At 41.0% G+C, this 26,692-nt stretch overlaps 1 protein-coding gene across 1 annotated transcript in view; it reads right to left on the bottom strand.

The window, feature by feature from the left end:
* Positions 1-25,566, bottom strand: part of LOC127682716 (bifunctional heparan sulfate N-deacetylase/N-sulfotransferase 3) — a 170,727-nt gene extending 145,161 nt beyond the window's left edge. The window contains exons 1-2 of the mRNA XM_052179300.1: positions 25,493-25,566; positions 9,244-10,378 (exon numbers count right to left, since the gene is read on the bottom strand). Coding sequence (XP_052035260.1) covers positions 9,244-10,224 — 981 coding nt within the window. The 5' untranslated portion in view covers positions 10,225-10,378; positions 25,493-25,566. The remainder of the gene's footprint in view (positions 1-9,243; positions 10,379-25,492) is intronic.
* Between the last annotated feature and the right edge of the window lie 1,126 nt (positions 25,567-26,692).

The following is a 26,692-nucleotide window of genomic DNA, read 5'->3' as shown; positions in this document are numbered from 1 at the left end:
CCAGTGCCAGGAATGTAAATATCAGCCAGATTCTAATTAGTTCCCAATTTATATCTTTCTCTGAGACTTCTCTTTGTTACTCAAGACTTGAACACTTCTTTACCTGTATATCTCTAAATGGACATTTACACACAGCGCAAACCTACCAAACCTAAGAGAGAACTTAAGATCTGCCCCCCTCGCTTACTATCTCATATTACAATGCATCAATTAACTTAATTGCATCACAAGTTATATACTATGATGAATGCTTCATACATACCTAACATTTGATCCCTACGGTATATTGCTGAGATAGATGCTACTGTGGTTTTTATTTTACACAAAAAGAAGCTGGGGTAAATAAGCCAAGAAGTTGGCTAAGGCATGAGAACTGGGGGATGAGATAATGCGGCATGGGGCGTGTCCATGAGGTATGGGCGTGTCCACCAGCCATGGCTAACAGCCATTGTAGGACCAGGAAACCAGTGGCTGTCTGTCTGGTTTAATATTGGACATTGTACTGGTTCTACTTTTTCCTCTTACTCACAGACCACTGTCAGCAAGCTTAGCTATGCACTCTACAAGATGCAGAAGTCAAGAGGAGAATGGTTAAGTCCTACAAGATTGGAGACAGAAAAGAACAATCACAGAATTGGTAGGAGCAAGGGTCTGAAAAATTTGTTTCAGAACAAAAGTAAGTTTGTGGAACATTAGAGTAAAAATGGCTCGGACACACACAGAGACATATGGCATTATATAATAAGTTCTGCTGAGAAACTAGAGTGCTTTGGAATTGTAGGACTTGCAAGGTAAAATCAAGCAGAGAAAGCCCATCTGAATGTTCCTATCTTTAGCATCATCAGGCGAAGCACACCAAGGGGAGGGTTATGGGCACCCTAATTCTCACAATACGGGTTCTGCTCATTCTAGTTCACTAATCACCCTGCTCAGGTCTGTTGGTGTTGGGCTCTCCTTAGTAATATTTAAAGAGTTCTGTAGTCTGAACAGAGACCCCATTAATGAATATTATGGTATGTTCAATGCTCCAGTCTCAGAAGAAGTGATAGGGGTAGTGATGGCTAATGGGTAAAGGCCATAGGTTTGTGGGATCTCTCCTACTCTTACAATATCCCTGGATGAAGGTGACACTGTTTTTTTTTTGTTGTTGTTGTTGTTGCCACTGTTGCAGGGGTTAGGGAATGGGTTCCAAGGTTACTTGTTTGTCTACTGATCACACTCCAGGAATCCAGTGCTGGCTGCTGAGGATTCCAGTCTCCAAGAGGTTCTCTTGGTTTCCCCTTTATATTAGTGAAGCTCTTAAATATACTTTATAAGAACTTTTGTGAAGTTTTATCCTCATGTTTATGAGCTTAAAAAATCAGTTTAATACTGAGGATAATAATGTAAAAGGTTACAGTTGAATTAAGAATACATACTTTTACCTTACAGTCTGTGAAGTAATAGGAAAAATAATTGGAAAGTAAAGAAACTTAATTCCCCACTTCATTGAAAACTAAATGAAAAGAACTTCTGATTGCTAACCTAAGAAAAGGCTATTCTTTTGCTCAGGTTCCTTGTCTTTGCTTTGTGAAGAGCTACTTCATATACAGCAATATGTGAACATGCATTGTTAACATCCACACACAGAGCAGAAGGGAAGGCTTTATCATTTTCTTCTGGGTCTGAGGCTATGTGTCACTGACATGTCTATGCCCATGTTAGAAATATACGTTCATTCAGGACAGAAAATATACCTTCATGGTTTCCTCAGCTCTCCAGATTTTTATATTGTTATCTTTTATTAAAAATGTCAAGCGTTATTTACTGTAAGTGGTGGAGGGAACTCTGAGTGGGTATTATTGACATGGGCTTCTGCAGCTGAGAGCAGAGTCCCAGACCATCTTAACTTCTCTGAGGTCTGTATGACATGCGGAGTTTAGAGGGACTGAGAAGGGACGCTGTGATCAAGATTTATTGTTCATAGGTATGAAAATTTCAAAGAATAAAATAAAAAATCTTTAAAACACATAACAAGGCACCAAATACTGTTTATACATTATTGATAATTCTGTGGCAGGATTTCACCCTCTTTGAATCATTTATAATGCATTCTTGCAGAATATCCTTGAATAGCAGATGACTCTTTAATATTAATCATGATAAGAATACCTTCTGTCTTGCAATGCAGCAATAAATTTAACAAAAAGATCCAAGCACATGTGAATTACAGACGTGAGGTCTTTTTTCTTTGTTAAGGAAACTCTTAATTTTTCTATGTTATATTATAAAGAGATTTCTTTAATTTTATTTACTTAAAATAACTATGTATTTAGTATAACACTATGGCAATTTGAACACAATAATAATATGGATAGTGATTTATTTTCATATGTATTTTGATCTCACATATTTAGAAGCAAATATTCCACCAAAGTAGGAGTATTTACAAGGAAGAGGTGTTTTTCTTGTGTTTGTAGTAATAGTTACAAGTCATCTAATGTTTTATCAATTATAAAACAATTTGGGAGAATGGAATTAGGCAAATTTTATTTCCACAAATGTTAGGTGATCAGCAGGGGATCCTTGTTTTTCTATGAGGAAAAGCTATTCTATACATGCGCTTAATTGCTACATAGACATTTCAATACAGCTGAACTATCACTTCAGGAAGAGGAAGAGAGTAAGCAAAGGCAGCCATGCCATTCGGTACACGTGAGGCTGTTCATTATAGAGTTTCTAAAAGCTGCACCTCAGATAAAGAACACTGAATATTTGATGGGCATTTGACACAGAGGTATACTAGCTTACACCTCTCTATCATACCTGTTGATTTCTGAAGAAGTTACCAAAATCTCATTCACCCACCAAATATGAAATCATCCATGTATGTGTTTATGGGATGCGGATACTTCTGTAAACAAAAGAGATAAGGAAACATCGCTCCTTGAAGGTTGCATTTTAGTAAAGCAATGTACCAAAAAGGCAAACAGGAGGAGGACACGAGTTCAGAAAGATAAAGGGAAGATAAAAGACTGTAGGAACTCTGGCTGTTCTGGGTGAAACTAGAAGTCACTAAAGAGGTCTGAGTAAAGAAGGGATATATTGATTATTGACATATTGATGAAGGGATGAGATGATACACTGAGGACATCATGGTGGCTGCTCCATTAAAATTGGGATTGATGACTCGGTCAAAGGCACTCATTTCCAAGTATGGTTACTCTAGCTCAATTCCCTGGACCCACATGGTGGACGGAGAGAGATCTGTAAGCATGCACACAACCATTGCAGACACATGCATGACCGTGCACCCAAGGAGTAGTTAGAACATTAAAATGGTTAGGGCTGGAGAGATGGCTCAGTGGTTAAGAGAGCACCGACTGCTCTTCCAGAGGTCCTGAGTTCAACTCCCAGCTCACAACCATCCATAATGAGATCTGACTCCCTCTTCTGGAGTGTCTGAAGACAGCTATAGTGTACTTACATATAATAATTTTTTTTTTTAAAAAAGAGTTAAAATGGTTAATATCCTTAGTCATAAGGGAAATGCAAATCAAGACAACTCTGAGATTCCACCTTACACCAATCAGAATGACTAAGATAAAAAAACTCAAGGAACAGCTCATGATGGAGAGGATGTGGAGAAAGAGGAATACTCCTTCATTGCTGATGGGATTGCAAGTTGGTAAAACTTTAGAAAACAATCTGGCGGTTCTCAGAAAATTGGAAATAGTTCTATATGAACACCCAGCTATATGACTCCTGGGCATATACACAAAAGATATTCCAACATATCACAAGGACACATGCTCCACTATGTTCATAACAATATTATTTATAATAGACAGACGTTGGAAACAACCAAGATGCCCCTCAATGGAAGAATGGATACAGAAAATGTGGCACATTTACACAATGGAATACTACTCAGCTATCAAAAATGAGGACAGCATGAATTTTGCAGGCAAATGGATTGAACTAGAAAATATCATCCTGAGTAAGGTAACCCAGACCCAAAAGGACATACATGATACGTACTCTCTGATAAGTGATATTACCCAAAAAGTTACGAATACTCATGATACAACTCACAGATCATATGAAGCTTAACAAGAAGGAAGGCCTAAGTATGGATAGTTCAATTGCACTTAGAAGGGGGAATAAAATAATCACAAGAGGCAGAGGGAGGGACCTGGGTGGCAAATGGGAGGTGGAGGGGAAAAACGGGGCAGGATTAGGTATGGCGGTGAGACAGGAGAGAAGCCCAGAGGGCTAGGAGAACCAATAGAAATATGCAGCAGTGTAGGGTGGAGGATGTGGGGAGGGGCCATGGGAACAGCTAGATAGTCCTAGACACCAGGGATGTGAGAGGTTTCCAGGACACAATGGGGATGACATTAGCCAAAATGCCCAGCAGTGGGGAGATGGAACCTGAAGAGATCATCCCCAGTAGATAGACCTGGTCCCCAGTTGAGGGATGGGGCTACCCACCCATCTCAAAATTTTCGACTTAGAATTGTTTCTGTCTAAAGGAAATGCATGTACAAAAAAAAAGTGGAGCAGAGACTGAAAGGCCATCCAGAGACTGCCCCACTGGGATCCATCCAACCCTGAAACTATTGCTAATGCCAAGATGTGTTTGCAGGCGGGAGCCTGGCATGACTGTCCTCAGAGAGTTTCTACCAGCACCTGTCTGAGACAGATGCAGATACTTACAAACAAACCATTGGTCTAAACCTGGGGACCCCTATGGAAAAGTTAGGGTAAGGACTGAAGGAGCTGAAAGGGTTTGCAACCCCATAGGAAGAACAACATCAACCACCCAGACGCCTCAGAGCTCCTAGGGACTAAGCCACCAACCAAAGAGTCTATGTGGGCTAGTCAGTGGCTCCTGCTACAAATGTAGCAGAGGATTGCCTAGTTTGGACTCAGAGGGAGGGAATGCACTTGGTTCTATGGAGGCCTGATGTCCCAGAGAAGGGGGATGCTAGAGGGGTGAGGTGGGAGTGGGTGGGTGAGTGCGGAAGCACCCTCTTAGAGGTGAAGAGGACAGGGGATGAGGTAGGGGAGCTTGAGAGGGGCAACTTGGAAGCGGGACAGCATTTGAAATTCAAACAAGTAAAATAATTAATAAAAATTTTTAGTAAAAGAGTTAAAATGGTATGAGGGAAGAGGTATACACTCTGTTTTGAAAAGGAGAATGGTTAGCAAAGAAAACAGTAGACTCCTAGCTAACTCAAGCAAGCTTTGGTGGTAGTAAAACAATAATATCTTGCATCTGTTTCAGGGTTTGGTCCCTGGCATGGGATGGATCCTAGTGCGGTTTGGTCAATAGTGTATTGACATCTACAGCAAGAGCAACTCAGCAGTCAGTGGAAGTACACCAAGGAAGCTAAGAACAAGACACAGTGTATCCCATTCTAAGTTCCTAAGTGGAAACCAAAGGAAGGCCAGCCAGGTGATGACCACTAGGCAACACAAATAACATAAAGGCAAATAACATCACTGAAAGTGAAAAACAAGTCACAGACTGATAAAACGCCACACTGAGATATGCACTTATATTTTCAAAATCCACATTGTAGTAACTGCAAGAAGAGCAATGAAATATGTATAACCCCTCATTAGTGCTGGAGAATTCAACAGGTATTCTCCACCAACATCAAACTTTCCACTCTCTCCTCAAGGAATCAAAATGGCACAAAAATAGATCTAATATCCATGCAAGCAGGACCTGGGAGATCCCTCAGGGGGGTAAAGTGCTGGTCTAACTGTGACGGCCAGCTCCAGGGTCAGTGAAAGACCATGTCTCAAAAAATACGGTCAAAAGTTGAAGGCAACTAGAGGAGGCTTTCAGCTTCCAAATTTGCATGCATAGGCCAGCACACACACACACACACACACACACACACACACACACACACACAGGCAAACATATACCCTGACTACCACCATCACCATCATCACCACCACCAATAACATAAAACAACCAACCAAGCAAAAAACAACCAAACAACAGCACCATAGCAGAGCTGAGCTGATGGTTACATGTCAAGTGGAGAATGTGTGTTCACTAAAATACATGCAGCTCTAAAATAGTTTTTAGCAATTTTAAAGTATTGGTTAGCATCAGACCTCTGCTTTCAACCTACCACCAAAATGGATGTCAACAACTACAGGAAACAGCATAGATGATGGACTTCCTTGGAGCTGAAGTTTTCACCATGACCTGGAACCACTCCTACCACCCTCTTACTCTGCCTTGTTGCTTGTTCCTACAACTGCTCACCAACGAGAAAAATTCAAACACCATTCCTGATTTCAATCTTTCATCCCCATTTAACCAATCACTATGTAGTTTGGTGTCTCCCGGACAACCTTTTAATTACTCTCACATCTCCACTCTCATTCCCATTTCCTAGTTTCAGGAAATTTCCATCTCTGTTTGAATTAATGCCATGACATCATTCTAGCTTTGTCTTCTAGTTATTCCTGAACATATACTAGTTTCTGAGAAATGGCATTTTACTATTGTGCTTTCCACAGCAAGTTTTACACAAGACCATACTGACTCCTTACAATCTATCCACTTCTCTTGGCTAGTTTATTGTCAACTTGATAGAAGTTAGAGTCAACGGGGAAGAGAAACTCTCAATTTAGAAAATGCTTCCATAATACTGGCCTGTAGGCAAATCTGTAATACATTATCTCAGCTAGTGACTGAAACTGGAGGCTTCAGCCTATTATGTGCAGTGTCACTCCTGGGCAGGGGGTGGCCCTGGGTTCTATAAAAAAGTAGGCTGAGCAAGCCCTTAGGAACAAGCTAGTAGGCAGTACTCTTTGATAGCCTCTCCATCAGTTCCTGCTTTCAGGTGCTTGCTGGGACTTCTTTGGATGGTAGACTTCAAAGCTATAGGATAAAACAAGCCCCTTTCTTCACACATGGCCTTTGGCAATGGTGTTTCCTCATAGCAATAGGACCCTGACTGAGATACTAGTTATCCTCCCCAATCCTGCTCCATCAACTTTCTCATTGTATTTACACATCTGGTATTTGAAGTGGTATGGACACACCAAGTTCTGTACAGATAGACACTCTTCCAAAGTGCTTAACCTTGTACATGAGTCTTTCCAGAACCAGGAGCCACTCGTTCTTCTTGTACCTCATTTGATGTGTGGATTATGTTTTGGGTATTCCAGTTTTCTAGGTTAATATCCACTTATTAGTGAGTGCATAGCATGATTGATCTTTTGAGACTGGGTTACCTCACTTAGTATGATGTTCTCCAGCTCCATCCATTTGCCTAAGAATTTTATGAATTCATTGTTTCCAATGGCTGAATAGTACTCCATTGTGTGTGTGTGTGTGTGTGTGTGTGTGTATCACATTTTTTGCATCCATTCTTCTGTTGAGGGATACCTGGGTTCTTTCCAGCTTCTGGCTATTATAAATAGGGCTGCTCTGAACATAGTGGAGCATGTATCCTTATTACCTGCTGGGGAATCCTCTGGGTATATGCCCAGGAGTGGTACAGCAAGATCTTCTGGAAGTGAAGTGCCCAGTTTTCTGAGGAACTGACAGACTGATTTCCAGAGTGGTTGTACCAATTTGCAACTCCACCAGCAGTGGAGGAGTGTTCCTCTTTCTCCACATCCTTGTCAACAAGTGCTGTCTCCTGAATTTTTAATCTTAGCCATTCTGACTGGTGTAAGGTGAAATCTCAAGGTTGTTTTGATTTGCATTTCCCTAATGACTAATGAAGTTGAGCATTTTTTAAGATGATTCTCTGCCATCCGAAGTTCTTCAGGTGAAAATTCTTTGTTTAACTCTGTACCCCATTTTTAATAGGGTTATTTGGTTTTCTGGGGTCTAACTTCTTGAGTTCTTTGTATATATTGGATATTAGCCCTCTATCTGATGTAGGGTTGGTGAAGATCTTTTCCCAATTTGTTGGTTGCCAATTTGTCCTTTTGATGGTGTTCTTTGCCGTACAGAAACTTTGTAATTTTATGAGGTCCCATTTGTCAATTCTTGATCTTAGAGATATTATCTATATTTTCAAAAGTAAATTGCAAAATCTTTAATGTGCATTTAAATATAATTAACTAAATAGAAAGAAACCATACCCATTAATGCAGAAGTGTCTTCTTTCTCAGTCTTCATTTTCTCCTGTAGTATCTAGCATCCCTCTGACACTGATACTTTTCTTAAAAGTTGTGATGAATATTAATATTATTTGTTAGAAATTTAGTAACCTAAAATGATGCAATTGTCTAGATGATCTTTTTATAAAAATTCTACATATTATTTCATTCTTATGTCTGAATGTGCACATATGTGGAAGTCATAGGTCAACTTGCAGGACCTGGATCTATTCTGCCACCAAGGTCTAGGGACTCAGGTAAATCTGCATTTACCTACTGAGATATATCCCCAAAATAATATTTTTGATAACTGTTTTAGTTCTAGATATTCTATCAGAAGGCTCAAACTATAAAGAATAAAAAATATGTATACAAAGTCTCTCCTTTTTGTGAGAAATCAACATAACAAAATAACAAAGATAGAGTCATGTTTTAAATGGAAAAGTAACATGAATGCAGACAATTTCATTTTTGTCTTTCTTACTGTTAAGTAACTAGCTGTCTATGTAACTAAATACCCATTTTTTTTGAATGGAAGTAGTTTTACACAGTGAGAAGTGTATGTGATTTGTATGCAGCACAAATATAGTGCCATCACATGAGTGCCAGACATGTTCCACAGGGAAGCTAAGCCCTTAGGTTTCCATGTGAACAAACCCACCTCTGTGGTCAGGTCATGGTTTTCCATGGCTAGTGAAATGAACCTCATTCTAGACTTTCAAAACCATCTGAATTTCCATGTGGTCTGAAATTTCTGAAAATCCACTGCCTTCATGTTTTAACAGAGGTCTTTGTTTTCTAAATGGATAGTTTCTAGAAAGCAGCTGAGCAAAAATGATTTCTATTTTGCAGTCGTAAATATGCACAGATCTGGATCTCACTGCACTTGATGTTTTAGTGCAATTGTCATTCCCCTGCCCAGCCCCCCAGAATCAGAAGTATATTAGAAACTGAGGTGATACATGATGGGAGTAACCAGTTACCCTTGTTTCTCCCAGATTTTCTCAATCAAACAGAAGTCCCATGTCCGGGAAACCCCTCTCCTACAGAAGACAGGAGTGCTCCTATCTCAGAGATTGCCGCCAACTGAGGAACTCTAAGATGACAGGGCCTTACCTTCACATCGTTGGTGTTCATCCTCGTGCCCTCCTTCCCTACAAATATGTCATCAATGTCCACAAGGATGTACCTGTCCAAGGACAGTGTCAGCCTCTTCCCCGACAAGAAGGAGATGGCGTCTATGAAGATGAGCTTGTGCAGCCAGAAGTTCAAGTTGTTACCAAAAAGAACTCGCTGGATTCCGTCATGAAGCCCCAGGTCATGTATGATAGTGGCATAAAACACATGTTTAGAGATGGGAGGAGAAAGGTTTTCTGGAGTCTTAACTTTGGCAAATATTACTGGCTGGTAGGTGGAGTGGTTAATCTGAAAAACTGTCCAGTCAGTTCCCGGTAAAGAACCTCTGTCCAGTTTGGAGGATTTGGTCACACGAAGGAGTGGGGAGTGAGGATTAATACAGCAATCTTTGACTGCCAGGTTTCCACTTATGGAAAAGGGAAAGCCTCTAAACTGAAAGCTCTGTAGGTTTTTCTCACTGGTTTTGTGGAATCCAATGATACCTACACCATACTCTATACAGTATTTATCTAAGAGGCTTCTGTTCCAAGAGTCCATGTTTATATACTTTAGAATATTCTCATATATAATGAGAATGTATTTGCCTTTCACATTGTCTGTAAGCGCCGGAAGATCTCCTTTTCCAGGAGCAATTTCAGTGTGATAACGGAACCGGATAGATTCTAGCATCATAATGATGTCTTGACCAAGGGATGAGTACTGGCTCTCCACAAACACCAGGACTGTAGGGTCTGTCCTTGAAGCATCAGAAATCATTGTCCTCCTCACTTCCATCAGCCTGGACGGTATGTGCTGGAGGTCACCGCAGTCCACTTCCGAAGCCCGCCCGGAGACTTCACTTTCCTGTTTGTAGCCGCTGTACAGGTAGTAAGCGGAGATAATAATGCTTACCATGCAAAAGGTGGCAAGCAGAATGAGTGTTCTCTGAAAGTGTCTGTGAGGTTTCATGATAAAACTCATGTTGGATGCACTTCGTTGTCTATTCCAATAGAAGCACCATTAAAAAGAAAATCGGAAGGATGGAGTTTCAGGCTCGCTCCTAGTCTCAGTCAACAGTTTATGTCACCATTGCAGCACATCTGGATTGCACATCTGGACTCACAGGAAACACAGTCTGAAAAATAGAACAAAATAGGGCAGAGCATAAGATGTCTTTTACATCAAAATGAGTGAGTTTTTATCATGGTGGCTACCTTCCATGACAGATCATGAGTAGATCGGTTGGTGTAAGGTACCCTAGAAACCCTGGCTTTCTTCTTAAAGTTGTGGAGGAGGACATGGGAAGGAATGAGGAAGAGGGCTCCATTCAATACAGAGTCACTGTCCCTAACAGAACAAGTGACCAGATTCACAAGGACCTGAATTCACCAAGTATCAGCTTCTGTCAGTAGCTGAGCTGTAAGCTCCTGTCATGCAGACACATACCTGGCAATGTACATTCAAACTGTGCATGCTGAGTTACATGCCCTAAGGGCTTACAAAATGTGTACATATCTCATTAAGTGCCAAAATTACAACAGTGGTCTTTTTCTTTTCCAGGAATGTCTTAATGTAATGAAATTTGTCACTGTACCTTGAGAATTCATTCGAGAAATTATCCTACAGTAGTTGCTATCATTAGAAACATCTTTCTACATGCAAAGATGGCCCACAATGCAGTTGATTACTTTAGATTCCAGCTTTAAAATACTTTTAACAATTACACAGAGAAATGACTCCTTACACAGAGGAGTAAAAACTTTCCTAGGCTCCTTTGGGTCTGGCGGGAGACAGCCTGCACCAGATAATATGCACACCACAGCAGTCCTGCCCATCTGCTTCAGTGAGATCGGTTTCTGCTTTCTGACCCCAGTAATTACATCAGGAGGACTATAAACATACGATAAAAATGTAACCAAAGCAGTCTTGATGCCACAAAATGCTTTGTGTGCCAATAGTTTCAAGTCTTAGCAACCTCTAAAAATTCGTTCTCTTTGAAAAACAAACAGGGAAGCTTAGGTGTTTGTAAAGTACACATTGGTAGGGTTTTAAGGTCCTGGTACTCCATGAGGAATGAAAAGAAGTTTAAAGGAAGTCTTGTTATGGTCCTCAAGGTGGGCTCACAGATGACTGTGGGTCAAGTTGTGGTGGGAAATCCTGAGTTTGATGGCTACCACGCATTTAGGGCTGGTCCTGTGTTTCTTAATTGCAGTATCTCCATCCTGTACTTCTTAGATAGAATGATGAGGGCAGCATAAATCACATAGTTAATTCTGTAATATTATTTATGAAATAAGCAGCAAACCAGGCTTTGAATAATGTTTATTATATATATATATATATATATATATATATATATATGAAGATACATATCTTTATGAATAACACATTTTGGAGTGTAAGTACAAGATATGTATGATATTTATTCTATAAATTACATATTGAAGTTTATTACCCAGATGCTTAAGGTATTGGTGCCATTCGTTCAAATATTTACGGGGTAGCTATTTTTCCTACTTAAAATATACTTGTTTGAAGTATTGAATATTTTAAAAAGCTTCTAACTTCTGAGGAGGAGACGGTGACCAGAGTGCTGGCAGGGATAGAGGTGAAAGGCTGGAAGGAGATGAGAAAGGAAAGAGATCATGCCAAGTGGGGGTGGAGTCTGCAAAATGTCCGGAGAAGACTTGGCTAGAAGTTGAACACAGGGTAATTTGAATAGACGTGTAGGATTTGGAAATTCTTATAGACATATGAGTAAGCCCATTACTGGGAAAAGGCCAGGAATGAAAAGTAAAAATATAAGATGAAAGTATTCAAAAGATAACGGCATGCACACTGCTAGTGCAAATAGCAGGGACTGGCAAGTCCCGAAGCTGACCACAGGCCCTGTTTCCTGGATTTAGAAGATATAAAATGCCCAAGTCATTCCTCTTCCATAAATTTCCCCAAATTTTCTTCAGATATCAAAAGTTATCCTATTGTATATTTGCAAGGGTAGGAGTTAGTTTAACATGGACATATAATAATTCCCCTGCTTTCTGTAAACCATTATTATTATCATTTTAAAAACAGGTTCTCCATGTGTGGCCAGGTTTCTCTGGAACTTCTGAACTCTAAATTCTCTCGCCTTGGTCTCTCCTCTGCTGAGACTGTAAACATTAACTAGCATGCCTAACTTCTATGAAAACCTTCTAAAGCTTCTAAATGAGTAAATGCCTCATTTGCCCATGGCCAACTGAGGTCTCACTAGAGACTCATAAATGGCTCCTTCCTGTTCTCTGCTTTTTCTTCTAGTCATGAAAACTGAATTATGGTTTCCCGCCTCTTTCAGGACCTGATGTGGGCAAAGGCAGAGACACAACGTCCGTGTCAGTCATGGATGCGTCACCCCTAGGACAGGGAAGCCCTGGACACTAACTTGACCACACAATTCTCTTGTCAAATCTATTGTTTCAAACTTGTGAAGGCCTAGTAGTTAACCCCTGTTCTTGAAAAAGTCCTCTCCCTTGTGTTTACTACCATAATAATTAAGATTTTGTTGTAAATCATCCTTCTCCTTGGGATGAAGCTCTAAAAGAGGAGAATTAAAGCCTCATTTATCTATCATTGCACCCCTGTGCCTGGCACAGAATAAGCTCTGTGACGGTTGGTAGAATTTATTGAATTCAATGGCTCATTATGCTGTAGGTTTATTAGACACTTCTACTTTATGCTAATGCCATAATGTATCTTTTAAGGTTATCCATGACTATTAATGATTATAGTTGCTAAAACTCACTGGATCTGATGTCTGCTTTATTGAATGTGGAGCAAATGTAACCGTAACACCCTACCAGGCATGTGATAAATCTAATATAATTCAGGGTAGATATAAATCCTCACCCACACACACAAAAAATCCCACCCAGAAATTGCTCTGCAATCAGCCATGAGGTAATTACTGAAAAACGAATTTGAGATTAGTGCTGTAGTCAATGCTGAAGACAGCAGAGAACTTAAATTAGAAACTATTCACAGATCTATAAAGATGGCTTCGCTGACAACAAGACCTGTGAAACAATAATGAGTACCATGTCACGCATAGTAAGTTATGATTTGTGATAGGAAAGGGCCAACACTGTGCCCTATTAATTAGATGCAGAAAAGCCAGTGACAGTTCCCAAGAGCCACAGGGCTTGATGCGCACAGGGAAGGTATCAGTCTGGGGATGGGGAGGTCATGTCAGGAAAATCTCTGTCTAGGTATAAGAAATCTAATGATGATGATATAGTTGTTCAAGAGCAAGAATAAACTAATTACATGACATGACCTACTGCGTTAAAATTGGAAACACAACTTAGCTTGAAAGCTACAGCTGATTAATGAATATCTTTCAACTCGGAAATAGCATTAGACATATTTGAACAGAAAGTCAACCAAACTAGTGTTCACAAGCATCAGTGTGGCAGTCTGTGATGGTTTGGACAAAATTGACCCCCAGGGGCTATAGGGCATGGCACTATTAAGAAGTGTGGCCTTGTTGGAGTGTGTCACTAAGGGTTGGCTTTGGGATCTCAGAAGCTCAAGCCAAGTCTAGTGTCACTCTCACTTCCTGCTGCCCACAGACCCAGATGTAGAACTCTCAGCTACCTCCCCTGCACCCTGTCTGCTGCATGTTTTCCACCATGATGATACAATGGACTAAACCTCTGAACTGTAAGCCAGCTCCAAATAGATGTTTTCTTTTATAAGAGTTGCTGCTGTGGTCATGATATCCACAGCAATAAAATCCTAACTTAGACACAGTGGATATACAGTCGTGAAAAGATAGACTGTCTATGTTAAATAGCTCAGAGTAAAGACATGAGAGGCTCAGGATCAGCTAGCTAAGGGCTGCTGGCAGTGATTTCATGGGAAGCAATTATGAATCCAGATTACGGTGGCTATCAGGGAGAATGGAACTGAAACTCTTGGGAGGAAAGCAGAAGTTATGGTTGGAGTCAAGGTGAAGCAGACTTGAGGATTAAAAGCTAAAGGTGTCAGTAAGTAATAGAAGCACACAGCTTAGACAATCTGAAGAAGTATTCATTTCAGAGGCAGGCAGACAGACAGACAGACAGGCAGACAGGTAGGCTGAGTAACTGCTGTATAAAATCGTTGACTCAAGACAGACATTCAAGAAAACCATTGACATCTCAACAAGCTTCACAAACCCAGGTCGTCGGAAAACTTCAACCTCTATCCTTTCCCCCTTTTAGCTCAGTTCATCCCCCCACTTGATCCTTCATTGTGAATCTTGCTAAAATATTGCTAGCAGAACTATTTTCTCAGTGTGCCTGTTCCACGCTAGGCTGACATTCCCAAGGGCAAAGGGTTCTTGTTATCTCCAAGACAGAAAACATCTTAAGAAATCAAGACCAACAGGTAAACACTTCATACAATGATGCTGTACTTTTGAACTGCTCTCACAAATACATTTGAAAAATGACAGGCATTTCCTATTCAGCAGCTCTAGGCCAACGAGAGGACCAAACAAGGGGCCAGCATGTCGGGGTCTCCATCAGCAGTGCAGAATTCATGGCTTCCCAGTCATTTTAGGATGAGGAAAGGATGAATTACATAAAAAAAATACATATATAAAGTTTGAAGAAATGAACTATGTAGGCAGCATTGTGAATAAACACAGGTACAAGAAAGATGGTAGTTTTATAGGATCTCCCACAGGCTACGCTGAAGGAACTGTCACCAAGGAAGGACCAATAGCCTCACAGGCATTAAGAGCAATTGGCCTGTTCAGACCCTGTTCTGACTCCCTAGAGACTGGGCAACTGGACTGAGATGTCCCAGTTGGTACACAATGAGCTGACAGCCTGCACCAAAGAGACTACAGGAACATCACCTTCCCTTGCTGGGGGCATGTGGGAAATGGACAGGAGAGAGACACTCATTAGATGCAGGCTCCCTCACCTGGAATCCTTGGTCTGGTGATTGCTTCATCCTAGAGTTTGTTTTGAATCTTTCATGTTAATTTTTAAAATTAAATTACAATGCAATAAGTCCTATGGTCCTTTCACACAGATTCAATCAGCTTGAATACCCGGCTCTCCCTTTTTTTTTCTTTTCTAAATTCTTTGTTTACATTCCAAAATGCTTTCCCCTTTCCCAGTTCCCCCCTCCCCATATGTCCCATAAGCCTTCTCTCCACCCATTCTCCAATCACGTCCCTCATTTTTCTCTGTCCTGGTACTCCCCTACAATGATGGATCAAGCCTTTCCAAGATCAGGGCCCTCTCCTTACTTCTTCATGGGAGTCATTTGTTATGCTAATTGTGTCTTGGGTATTCAGAGCTTCTGGGCTAGTTAACATCCACTTATCAGTGACTGCATTCCATGTATATTCTTTTGTGATTGGGTTACCTCACTTAGGATGATATTTTCCAGTTCCAACCATTTGCCTACAAATTTCATGAATTCATTGTTTTTAATTGCAGAGTAGTATTCCATTGTGTAAATATACCACATTTTCTGTATCCATTCCTCCATTGAGGGTCATCTGGGTTCTTTCCAGCTTCTGGCTGTTATAAATAAGGCTGCTATGAACATAGTGGAGCATGTGTCCTACCCACCCTTATTTCCTGCTGTTCCCTTTTGTCCCTAGTAGTTCTCCTTACTTTTGTTCTATTGTCTTCCCTTAAAGTCTTGTTTTCCTGGCGAGGATGTGGAGAAAGAGGAACACTTCTCCACTGCTGGTGGGATTGCAAGATGGTGCAATCACTTTGGAAATCAGTCTGGCGGTTCCTCAGAAAACTGGGCATGACACTTCCGGAGGATCCTGCTATACCACTCCTGGGCATATACCCAGAGGATTCCCCAGCATGTAATAAGGACACATGCTCCACTATGTTCATAGCAGCCCTATTTGTAGTAGCCAGAAGCTGGAAAGAACCCAGGTGTCCTTCAACGGAGGAGTAGATACAAAAAATGTGGTATATTTATACAATGGAGTACTATTCAGCCATTAGAAACAATGAATTCATGAAATTCTTAGACAAATGGATGGAGCTGGAGAACAGCATACTAAGTGAGGTAACCCATTCTCAAAAGAACAATCATGGTATGCACTCACTGATAAGTGGATATTACCCTAGAAACTTTGAATACCCAAGACATAATCCACATATTAAATGATGTCCAAAAAGAATGGAGGAGTGGCCCCTGGTTCTGGAAAGACTCAGTGTAGCAGTGTAGGGGAATTCCAGAACAGGGAAGCAAGAAGGGGTGGATGGAGGAACAGGAGGAGGGAAGAGGGCTTATGGGACCTGCGGGGAGTAGGGACCCAGAAAAGGGGAAATCATTTGAAATGTAAATAAAAAATATATTAAAAAGAAAGCAATATATATATATATATATATATATATATATATAAGTCTTATATATATATAAGTCTTGTTTTCTTCAGTCTCATGGGCTGGCTCTGGTTTCTTACCTTTACCCTTCCTCCCACCCACATCCATACAAATACTTACAAGAGCTTAGAGCCTACATATGGGAGGGAGCGCACACTTTCTGTCTTTCTGAGCCTTGGCTTTTCTATCACTTAACATTGATGGTTTCCAGTTCTGTTCAGGTTCTCGAATTGTCCATTTTCCCTTAACAGCTGGATAAAATTCCACTGTGTATATGTACCGCACATCTGGACTGATTACAATCCTCAGCTACTGTGGCTAGTGAGGCAGCGAGCTACACCTCTCTACACTTTATACTTAAGGTTTTGATTGATAATGGGATTAAACAAGACTTCTTTAACTTTTCTCTCATAATCTTTTCTCATTCAAGAAACTTTATGTGGCCCTGGGCATATGGTTATATGAAGCAAATATATAAATCAAATATTTATTGCTGACAAATCATAAAGTAATTTGAAAAACACTTCTGTGATATATAAAAAGTATACAGACATTTATAATTTTATCATTTGTTAAAGATCAAAGGAAATTTGCATACTAATGAGATTGATGTGCTCATTTATTTTTATACAAAGAATTAAGCACTGTTGAATATTTGATGCTGCAGCATGCACCATACCTTTAGCTTTTCAATGTGGATTAATACTTTGATTTTATGATCATCAATGCCCAGAACACTGCTTTGCATAAATACATAGCAACAAAATAGCAGAGGTATGTTTAGAGCCATTTCAGAAATTGTTGGAAATTATGTTCTATTCTTGAGCGGAAATTAATTTGACAACATTTTTTTATAAAGCTCAAGTCTGTGACTCAAATAGCAATTCTAAAAATCCAACATTAGAAAAATAATAAAATACAAAGAGATATTAAGTTAGAGTTCCATGCTAAGGAATATAGGCAGAAAAATATTTAGTCGGTTTTCTATAATTAAACATTGTATTCTAGAGCAAAAGCTTTGCATGAATGCTCTCAAACCCGAGCTGACCATTCCCAGCAAGCTGCACTACTATGGACCCTGCTCTGCTGCTTGTCCAGAACCAAGACTGTACTGAAGCTACACCTCAGCTTTATCACATGTTTGACTATGAGCTAACCTGTGCTCACTGAGCATTTAGAGACCTCTTATTATTGTTGAATTTTTCACAACCTCACATTCTGTTTCCTCAGTCCCATATGCTGTCATCGCCTATGAGTTAAGAAGCTGCACTATAAATCATTAAACTCTCCCAGAATAGCGTCTGACACACAGAGAATGAATAAACACAACCATCCTGGATTAATTATTACAGAGATCGTATCTGGTAATGAATGTACACTGCACACCCTTAAAGGGTGTGTGTGTGTGTGTGTGTGTGTGAGTATGTGTGTGTGTGGGGGGGCGTATGTATATGCATATGTATATATGTACATGTATATGTATATACATAATTTTGCCTTGAGTGGAGTTGTGTGGTACACAGATGACAACCCCTAGAAAGTCACAAAGGCTTCTGAGCAAAGGAGGAGGCTCCGTCAGAGGCGTCCTAATACCAGATTCATGACTTTTTCCTACCCTCTCCTTTTCCTTCAGTGAGTCACAAATTCCATGGATTTTATTACCATCTCCTCTCCAATGAACTCCAAATGCTTCTGTGAATCCCAGACATCCATAGGTTTATGCCCTAGTTCTTCAATCAACTAGCAATTTGATAAGATAGCAACAACAATGCACATCAACTGTGTAGTCAGTTGGCTTGAATGGAACCATAGAAAAGTAGACTCAACTAATTCAAAATTGAATTTGTGATCTTCTGTGTTGTATGATGTCTTTTCCTGGGGAGACATGTACAAATGTCTATTCACCCTAGATTGGAAACTGATGACAGAGTATAAGCCATTAAAGTCTTCCTTGGTGAACCAATGAATTTTCCTGGGTTACTTATAGGAATATGGGTGAGGGGTTCCTTACAGGAGCAGAAATGACTCAAAGGCAGCTGCCTCATCAAATCCCACCCCAGGAAGTGTAACAGATCAGCAAGGCTGGCAGTCTGGACCACACTGCACAGCCAGAAGTCAGCTCAGCAGGCTGTAGAGTGTCCCTACTAGGTGGCTCGATTTGTCTAAGACTCTTCAGGCAGCTCAGCTCATCTTGGCTTGTTTTCTTTTCTAGGCAGTTTTCCTGCTCTCTGCTTCTTCCAAGGGCCTGGGCTTGTGTAAAAGAATTCTCTTAAGTGTGACTTCTCTGAAGTCTTTATTATTTATATACTCTTAGGGCAGGGGTCCTAGTGAATCTGGTCAATTTCAGGGCCTTCCTGTAACAATTTAGTGTTGTTTACTTCCTGTCTTTAGGATCTTCTCTCCCCTTACAACATGATGCGTTTTCACTTCCCCATAAACACACACTCTCAAGAAATTTCCCTTCAAAGCCCCAGTGTAGGGGACTGCTAAGGTGGGAAGGTGGAAGTGGGTGGGTGGGTGGGGGAGCACCCTCATAGAGGCAGGGGGAGAGGGGATGGCAGAGGGGGTTTCCAGAGGGGAGACTTAAAAAGGGCATAACATTTGAAATGTAAATAAAGAAAATATCCAATAAAAGGAGAGAAAGAGAGAGAGAGAGAGAGAGACAGAGAGAGAGAGAGAGAGAGAGAGAGAGAGAGAGAGAGAGAGAAGCACCCAGCATAGCACGAGCCAATGAGACTAGAGTTCTGAGGGTCTCATAGATCATTATCTACTTTCTAGAAGGTTAACTATGTTGGTTAATTGTTTGCAATAAAGAATTCAGTCAAAAAAAAAAAAAGCCAGGTTGCTTCCCAGCAGCCGGAAATGCTCTTCATTTCCACACTCTGCTACTGGTTCACACCTGCGAGTCTTTCACCCAGTATATATAAATAAATAAACATCTTCCCAGTTCCATTTCCCCAAATTCACTCTTTTCAGGCACATCTCTCTTCATCCATGAGACGTTACATACAAAGACATTATGCATGAAACCATCACACACAGAACCGGGCACAGACATTAACAATCTCCACTCCCTTTCTTTGATGTGGCACTAAAAAAGAGAGATCTAGAGTTTTATCAGAGGCTGCTTAAAACTTACTAATTAAAAGTCAAATTCCTAGGCATGGCCACAAGGCCCTTCATGGTTAGCATCCTACTCTGATCTGTATATTAACCAATCAGATGCTGTGGCCATTCCAGTAAAGTAGATATTTCTGTCACTCTCCCAAAGAGATCATCTCTTTGTCTTTGTGTCCTTTTATGTGGTATTGCCTATGTCTACAACTTTTTTCTCCATTTCATCTGCTGTATCTTAATTCTAAGTATAAATGTCTCTGCTCATAGAGGTCAACTATCTTAGGTCTCTGCAATGCCTCCCTGATGAAAACATCTTCCCATCTTCCTGCACCTATTCTGTGGCACATCCTACGATGTCTAGTCTTGTGATCTTCTGTGTAATGTTTCTCTATAGATGTAGAAGCATCTTTTGAGTACTTGCATGGTTTGCTTTGTTCTCTGTGACTACAAAAACAGTTCTTAATAGAAGAACATCTCATTGAGTGCTTGTTCAGTGTGTGAAAGGGGGCCCTACTCAATTTTATAAATAGCGGCTCATTCACAAACTAGGACAAACTCAAGTCAAACCATCAATCACACTGGCCTCAAACAGTCAGGTCAATAATATAAACATTGAGCAGCAGTGACCATCTTGACCACAGTCATAAATCAGGATGGACAGAATGTGACTCTCACTGGCTCTTACTTGGATTCTATTTTTCACATTCTGAAATGCTGCAGAGTTTCAGTGTGACTAGAGCCTCTTTAGTTACATCTGTTAAAAAAAAAAGATTCCACCAAGAAAACATTAGCCATTATACAATTATTTTCTATTAAGAAAAAGGAAAGGGGCAATTGCTTTTGGAATCACAAGGCATTCAACACATACAGGGAAGAACTGTAAATATACAAACAATTTGTAAGGCCCTACAAAGGTCCTATCTGTAAGACGAACCAGTTTACCAAGGTAAGCTCTTCCCTTTTCTGCTGACACCCACCATCATCAACCCAGTCCAGACATGGGAGCCTGAACATTTGTCTTTCTCAGATTCATTATATACACGTGTTGAAAAATGCATTTGGAGCCTTCAAATACTTCCGTGACTATGCTAAAAGTAATTTAGCAGTATTAAAAATTGACAAAGAACATTCTTTTCTCTGGGAAAGAATGTGTGAAATTGTGTCATGTTAATTGAACCCTGCTGTGGTAGGCACACAGGAAACTGATTTCTGTAAAGCACTACCGAGAACACACTCTGTCTCTGGAACGGAGACCTTAAAAATGGATGGGAGAAAAGCCGCAGTTGGGGTTATTAGCTCGGTATAGTAAATTAAAAAGAAAATGACTGCCGTAATGTTCCATCTTTGTACTTAGAAGTCATGAAGGGAAGATTGTAGTTAGTGCCTTTCCTTCAGTGCTATGCCATCTAGCAAGGGAGAGAAGAAAAGTGTTCCATTGCTGTTTGTAGCCTGTTGGGTTTGCCTGTAAGGCTGAAGTGCCAGAACGCCTGCCTATTATGTTGCGGGCTGAGCTAGAATATGTGCCTAATGGTAAGCACAATTCAACATTAAGACTTTAATCTGTTCACAACATCTCTGAGAACCAGAGAGTGTTATCTGTGACTTTCCCACACGATATGGATTGGCTGTATCGCATAGATGTCTGTGTGATTGTGGGCTGTGTTTTAGGAAGATTACATAAGCCAGACGGGGAAAGATGGTCAATCTGCAGAGGGAGAGAGAGTTCAAAGTAGGAAGCAGAAGACCAGAGAAGATGATAGGAAGTCTGACCAGGGTGTAGCTGCCACGAGGCTCTAGCCTAGTCATTCATCCACAAGGAAGTCAGATTTATGTCTCCTCTTATTCTGTGGGCATCTTTTAGAATAAGTAATACTCGAACTGTTAGAGTAGCAACTAAACTTGACTGTTCATACTTCATTAAAGAGTGTGCGACATTTAATTGTCCTGGGTACTGCTTTATGTCTGGCATGGAATCCATGTTCAGCAAATATTCTGAATGATAACTTAGAAACACCTTATTTCCTATGTCAGGGGAGAACAGTATGAATGGCTGGAGAAGTCCCCAGATTGTTTACATTCTAGCAAAAGGCATAACAAACATGCATATTTGATGACAAATGTTGACAGAATAGAGCAATGGCTACTGCTGTGTGCATTTGAACCCAGACTCTAACTGAATTCACTGAATCCACTGCTAGCCAGGTGTGTACTTACATAGTTAATCTCTTAGTGACTTAATTTCCCTATTTCACATAGAAATAGTTTCTAGGTGAAATGAATTTAATGAATTTTTATATGTGAAGAGTCTCAATAGTGATGGTATAAGATAAATTACTGTTAACTGTTCTGTTAACTGTTGACAGATCAAGAAAATAATTCTCCAACAAGTTAAGTGTTACTCTCTGATGGCTTTTCATAGATATTTCTAAAATTCTGGACATATGACCAGGGAAAGGGCTCTGAGATCATCACAAGGTGACAAAACCCATCCTAGACCCAGCAAGGGCCTTCTGGGCGCTTTGTCATGGCAGAATCAGGCCTAAATCCAGATCTTTATACGTACTGCAATTAAAAAAAGGATTAAAACTTGGTTTATACTTAAAATGAACTCCATAACTGAGACAATTAATGGTTGTAGCTGAATTTTATGATGCAGGATGGTTAAACTCTGGTTTAGCAACAGGTACACAATAGTTAAAGCACTCAGTCATTGTCACAATTGTAGGTGTGCAGGTGTGTGTGGGTGTGTGTTATGTGCATATGTGCATTAATCAGAATAGGGCTAAACTTTTTCTAGTCATATAACTTAAATGAAACCGATCAAAATATTTAGAACAAGATAAAAGTATAAATCAGGGCTGGAGAGATGGCTCAGTGGTTAAGAGTACTTGCTGCTCTTGTAGAGGACCCAAGTTCAGTTCCCAGAACCTACGTGGTGGCTCACAACCGTATGTAAGTCCAGTTTCAGGGGATCTGATGCCCTCTTCTGACTTTCACAAGCACAAGGGATGAACATGGTGCAAATTCATACATGCAGGTAAAAATACTTATACAAACAAAGTAAAAAGGAACATTTTAAGAAGTATAAACTGTTCTCTATCACCAGGTGTTTTACTCTACAGGCTTTACCAACAAGACACAATCTATAACTTAATTCTCTCCTACAACGGTAAGAGGAACTTAAATCATTCAATACTTTTTTGAGCATGGGTCACGTTAATGATCTTTATACCACAGCTGATACTATTGTGGCCCAGTTACACCCTTCATCTGCGATAGCTTTCAGAGGTCCTGCACATCTGTGCCCTGTGTCTCTCTGGTGACCACATCCTCAGGAAAGGAAAGCAGCACCGCGGTCTAAGTTGCTGAGCAGCTGGGAATGGTGAAGCTGTTCTTCATTCCGCTTCTTTGTTCTCAGCTAAAGTGTAGGTAAACCACAAACACATATATTTAAGTAGCTTCTTTTGTAAATTACCTTAGCAAATACACTTTTCAGTTCAGAAGGTGGCCACAATCATCAAAGATTAAGTGAAGCTTCAGCTGTGACAAAGAACTCTAAATCAAAATAGACAATTACAATGTCTTTGTGGTTTTAAAGTTTTGAGATGAAGCCAGTCACTGCACTCCGCACCTCCCGAGAGCTTCTCCACAGAAGCAGCTTCAGAGGAAGGATGGCTTCTTAAGGAATCTCTCAATTACAACAAAAAAAGCAAATTGCTGGAATTTCGGAATTCAGATTTTCCTTAAGAAGATTTATTCTAAGAGAAGATACACTAGACCCGAACCAAACCAAACTGCAACACAATTCTCTACAAAGAGATACAAATCCCACTCCAGCTCAAGCATGTTAGTAAGCTGAGAAAGACTGTGAAGAAAATTACCAACTCAGGTGCCCAGTGTGCAAATAGCATTTACTTCTAGGAAGAGCTGAGTCTTCTGCACTACCATCCATAGCCCAGAGGGAACAAAGACAGCCTTCCAGAGGACAGACACAATGCTAAGCAGAGGAGGCAGCAGCAAGTCCCTGTCAGGGCAAGGCATGGCTATCCTCAGGAGAATCTTAAAAATCAGCTCTTTCATATTTGTATTTATATTTGAAACCTCCTCAAATACAAAACTGACAAAGAATTATGTCTGAAGAAAAATAAATCTTTTCAGCTGAGCATAAGACTTCCCTCTTATCCTCTTCTCTCAGGAACAGCATTGTCTTGCACTTTATCATATGATATTTTCCAAGGACAAGAAGAAAAGGAGTAGACTTGAGTCCCATCCCTGACTCCCTATTTTAACTCTAGCCTTAGCCTAACATCAGGACCTCATTTGTTTATGCTGTTTTCTTCAATGATCTTACAAACTACAGCTGTTAGTATACCCTAACGTGTTTATAAAAATACAAGTACTAAATGTGCTTCAAGCTTATATAGTGCTCATATATTGGTAAAACTAGTTGGGAAGTGATCAGACTATGCTCCCAAGAATGTTAGTTACTTTGCCCATTTGCTTCCCCAAAGCAGCAATATTGAATGGAAAAATACAGCTATTTTCTTTTAATTACAGCTTCTTTATTCAATAGTTAGGCCAATTATTTAATTTATACTCAATGTTTCTATAATATCCTCTTAAATAGTGTTTTGAGACCCAAACTGCATCAAATATGAAGCTCTGTTTAGCATTGCTACACGATGAACTGGTGATTTGATTTTGAATCTTTAACGCTATTTCCAAAATTCAAACCACCCAAAAGACATATGGTTGATTAACCATGTTGGTACTGCACAATGAATTTGTTAGCATACATACATCTTAACCAACTCAGAGGGTCACCTCCTTAATCCTTGAATCTAAAGAAACTTTAAGCTAATTCTTAAATGAAGAAATACCTTACTGGTTCATTTATCTTAGTTAATAAAATTAGGCAATTGTTCAGGGCAGTGATTCTTGATGGGATAAAAACAAAGTTATCTCTTATTGAACCCCCCCCCCCCCACCCCACCTGCAGAGTGAACTGTCAATACAAAGTATAAATAAGCAGATGCACTTACCTGGGGTTAAAGTTCAGAGAGTTGGAAAATGCGAGGAAAGTTTCAATGGACAGACAAAAAAATCAAAAGAGGAATATATGCAGCCTTCGGTTGCCTTTGCAAGAGGCAGTGAGGGCAGTGCTGGCCAGTACCCTCGTGTTATGTAACATCGTCTTATTAATATTAGCCATCAGACTGCTACCAAGCTGGCGAGGCACTAGAGGGCAAGAGCGGTGCATGCAAGACCCATTTCCAAGGGACCTGCGCAGGGACCACTTCAGGGAAGACAGATGCTAACTAAACTGACAAATACCAGATGTCTGAAAGCACCATCGAAACTTGCCCGCGTCCCTCAAAGAATATTTTAAATGCCGATTTCCGACTAGCCCGAGTTAACAGGTTAATAAATACGCGTAAGCAAAGAACCACACCATGCAACAACAACAACAACAACAACAAAACAAAACAAAAAAAAAACTTTCAGGATTATATTTACAAACCCATAGTGATGGGGGGGGGGGGGGTTGCCTCTGCATTGTTTAAATCAACGTATTTCAAACAGGAAAGGAGAAGCTGCATATAAATTCAACCAGAGTAGATCTCAAGACCCTTCGTTTCCAGTCGCTAGAAACTTGGGATGGTCTCTCTGCCATCTCTGTCGTCCACGTTTCAAGTGGCCAGGGTTGGATCAGGTGAGGACCTGCCCTCCATCCTAGTGATTACCTCGGGCTGTGGAGTGCGGGCATCCTGCTTCCCCGTCCTCGGCTTCCCTGCGCTCCCGCTGCGGAGCCAAGGCAGCAGCCGCCTCCCCCAGCATCCGCTCCAGAGCAGAGTGGGCTGGGCGCACAGGGCGGGAGGGGCTGGCACGGCGAGTGGTCCAGGAGCTCGGGGCGGGGCGGGGCGGGTCGAGGCGGGGCGGCTGGGCTCCTGCGCGCGCTCTTGGACCTGCGCTCGCCCTTCGCCGGCGCGCAGCCTCTGGGGTGCTCGCTGCCCGCGGGAGCTCGCTGGAGTGGGAGGAGGCGCGAGCTGGGACCCGGTTCCCGACCTCCCAGAGAGCTGCCGGTGGGAGTCAGGGAGGAGCCGAGTTGCACCACAGGTGCTGGTGCCCCGCGCTGGATAGGGCAGTTCATAGGCTTTCCTCTGCTTGGTAGTTCTCTAAGGCCGGCTCCCCCATCCTGGAAGACCAGGCAGGCCAAAGGCAGATGAAAAGGCATTTTAGATTCAAGGTGAGGGTGGGCAAAAGCCCAGATGGAAGGTGCCTTCCAATACACTGTAGGCTGCATTAAGGCACAACAGTTTGAGTCAGGGACAGCCCACCGATTGTAACACGTAAAGGGCATTTCTGTGGACACCAAAATAATTAGAGGATCAGTTACCGCATCACAAGGCGCCATGTCCCACTTCCTTTAAGTGACATAGGTCACTGCCTAAAGGCAGTGTGGGTGTTCTCTTGGTAGTTAGGATTAGATGCGACCAAGCTTAGTCATTCAGAGTCAAAAGATGACATTTCTGGATCTTTTGGGGTCCTGCTTATGCAAGTGGATGGTCGGTCGTATTTTGGGCTCTGATCACAGAGAGGTGCAGTTGGATCCTTACTGTCATGTGAGAACTGAAGACAGCACTACTGTTCAGCGAAGCAAACCTAGGTGTTGGAGAATAGCTCAAGCCACAGGCACACTGGTGCACTCTGAACCCAGTTGATACTGAAACACACCCAACCTCCACGTGTTTTCATACATGAATCATAAATTGACTTTTGACTTAAGACAGCTCTGGTTATATTTTCTAGCAACAAGAAGTGAAAGAGACAAAAATGATAGAGATACCAAACACTTTGCATTGCTTAGTGATTTTAGGAAGACGTTTGGGTGAGCGCAGCGAGGCCTCACCATTCAGCAGATCTGTGCCTTGAGTTAGCTGGAA

Source organism: Apodemus sylvaticus, chromosome 4 (assembly GCF_947179515.1).
Source record: "Apodemus sylvaticus chromosome 4, mApoSyl1.1, whole genome shotgun sequence".
NCBI classification, from domain to species: domain Eukaryota; kingdom Metazoa; phylum Chordata; class Mammalia; order Rodentia; family Muridae; genus Apodemus; species Apodemus sylvaticus.
This window is presented reverse-complemented; position numbering and strand designations above follow the sequence as displayed.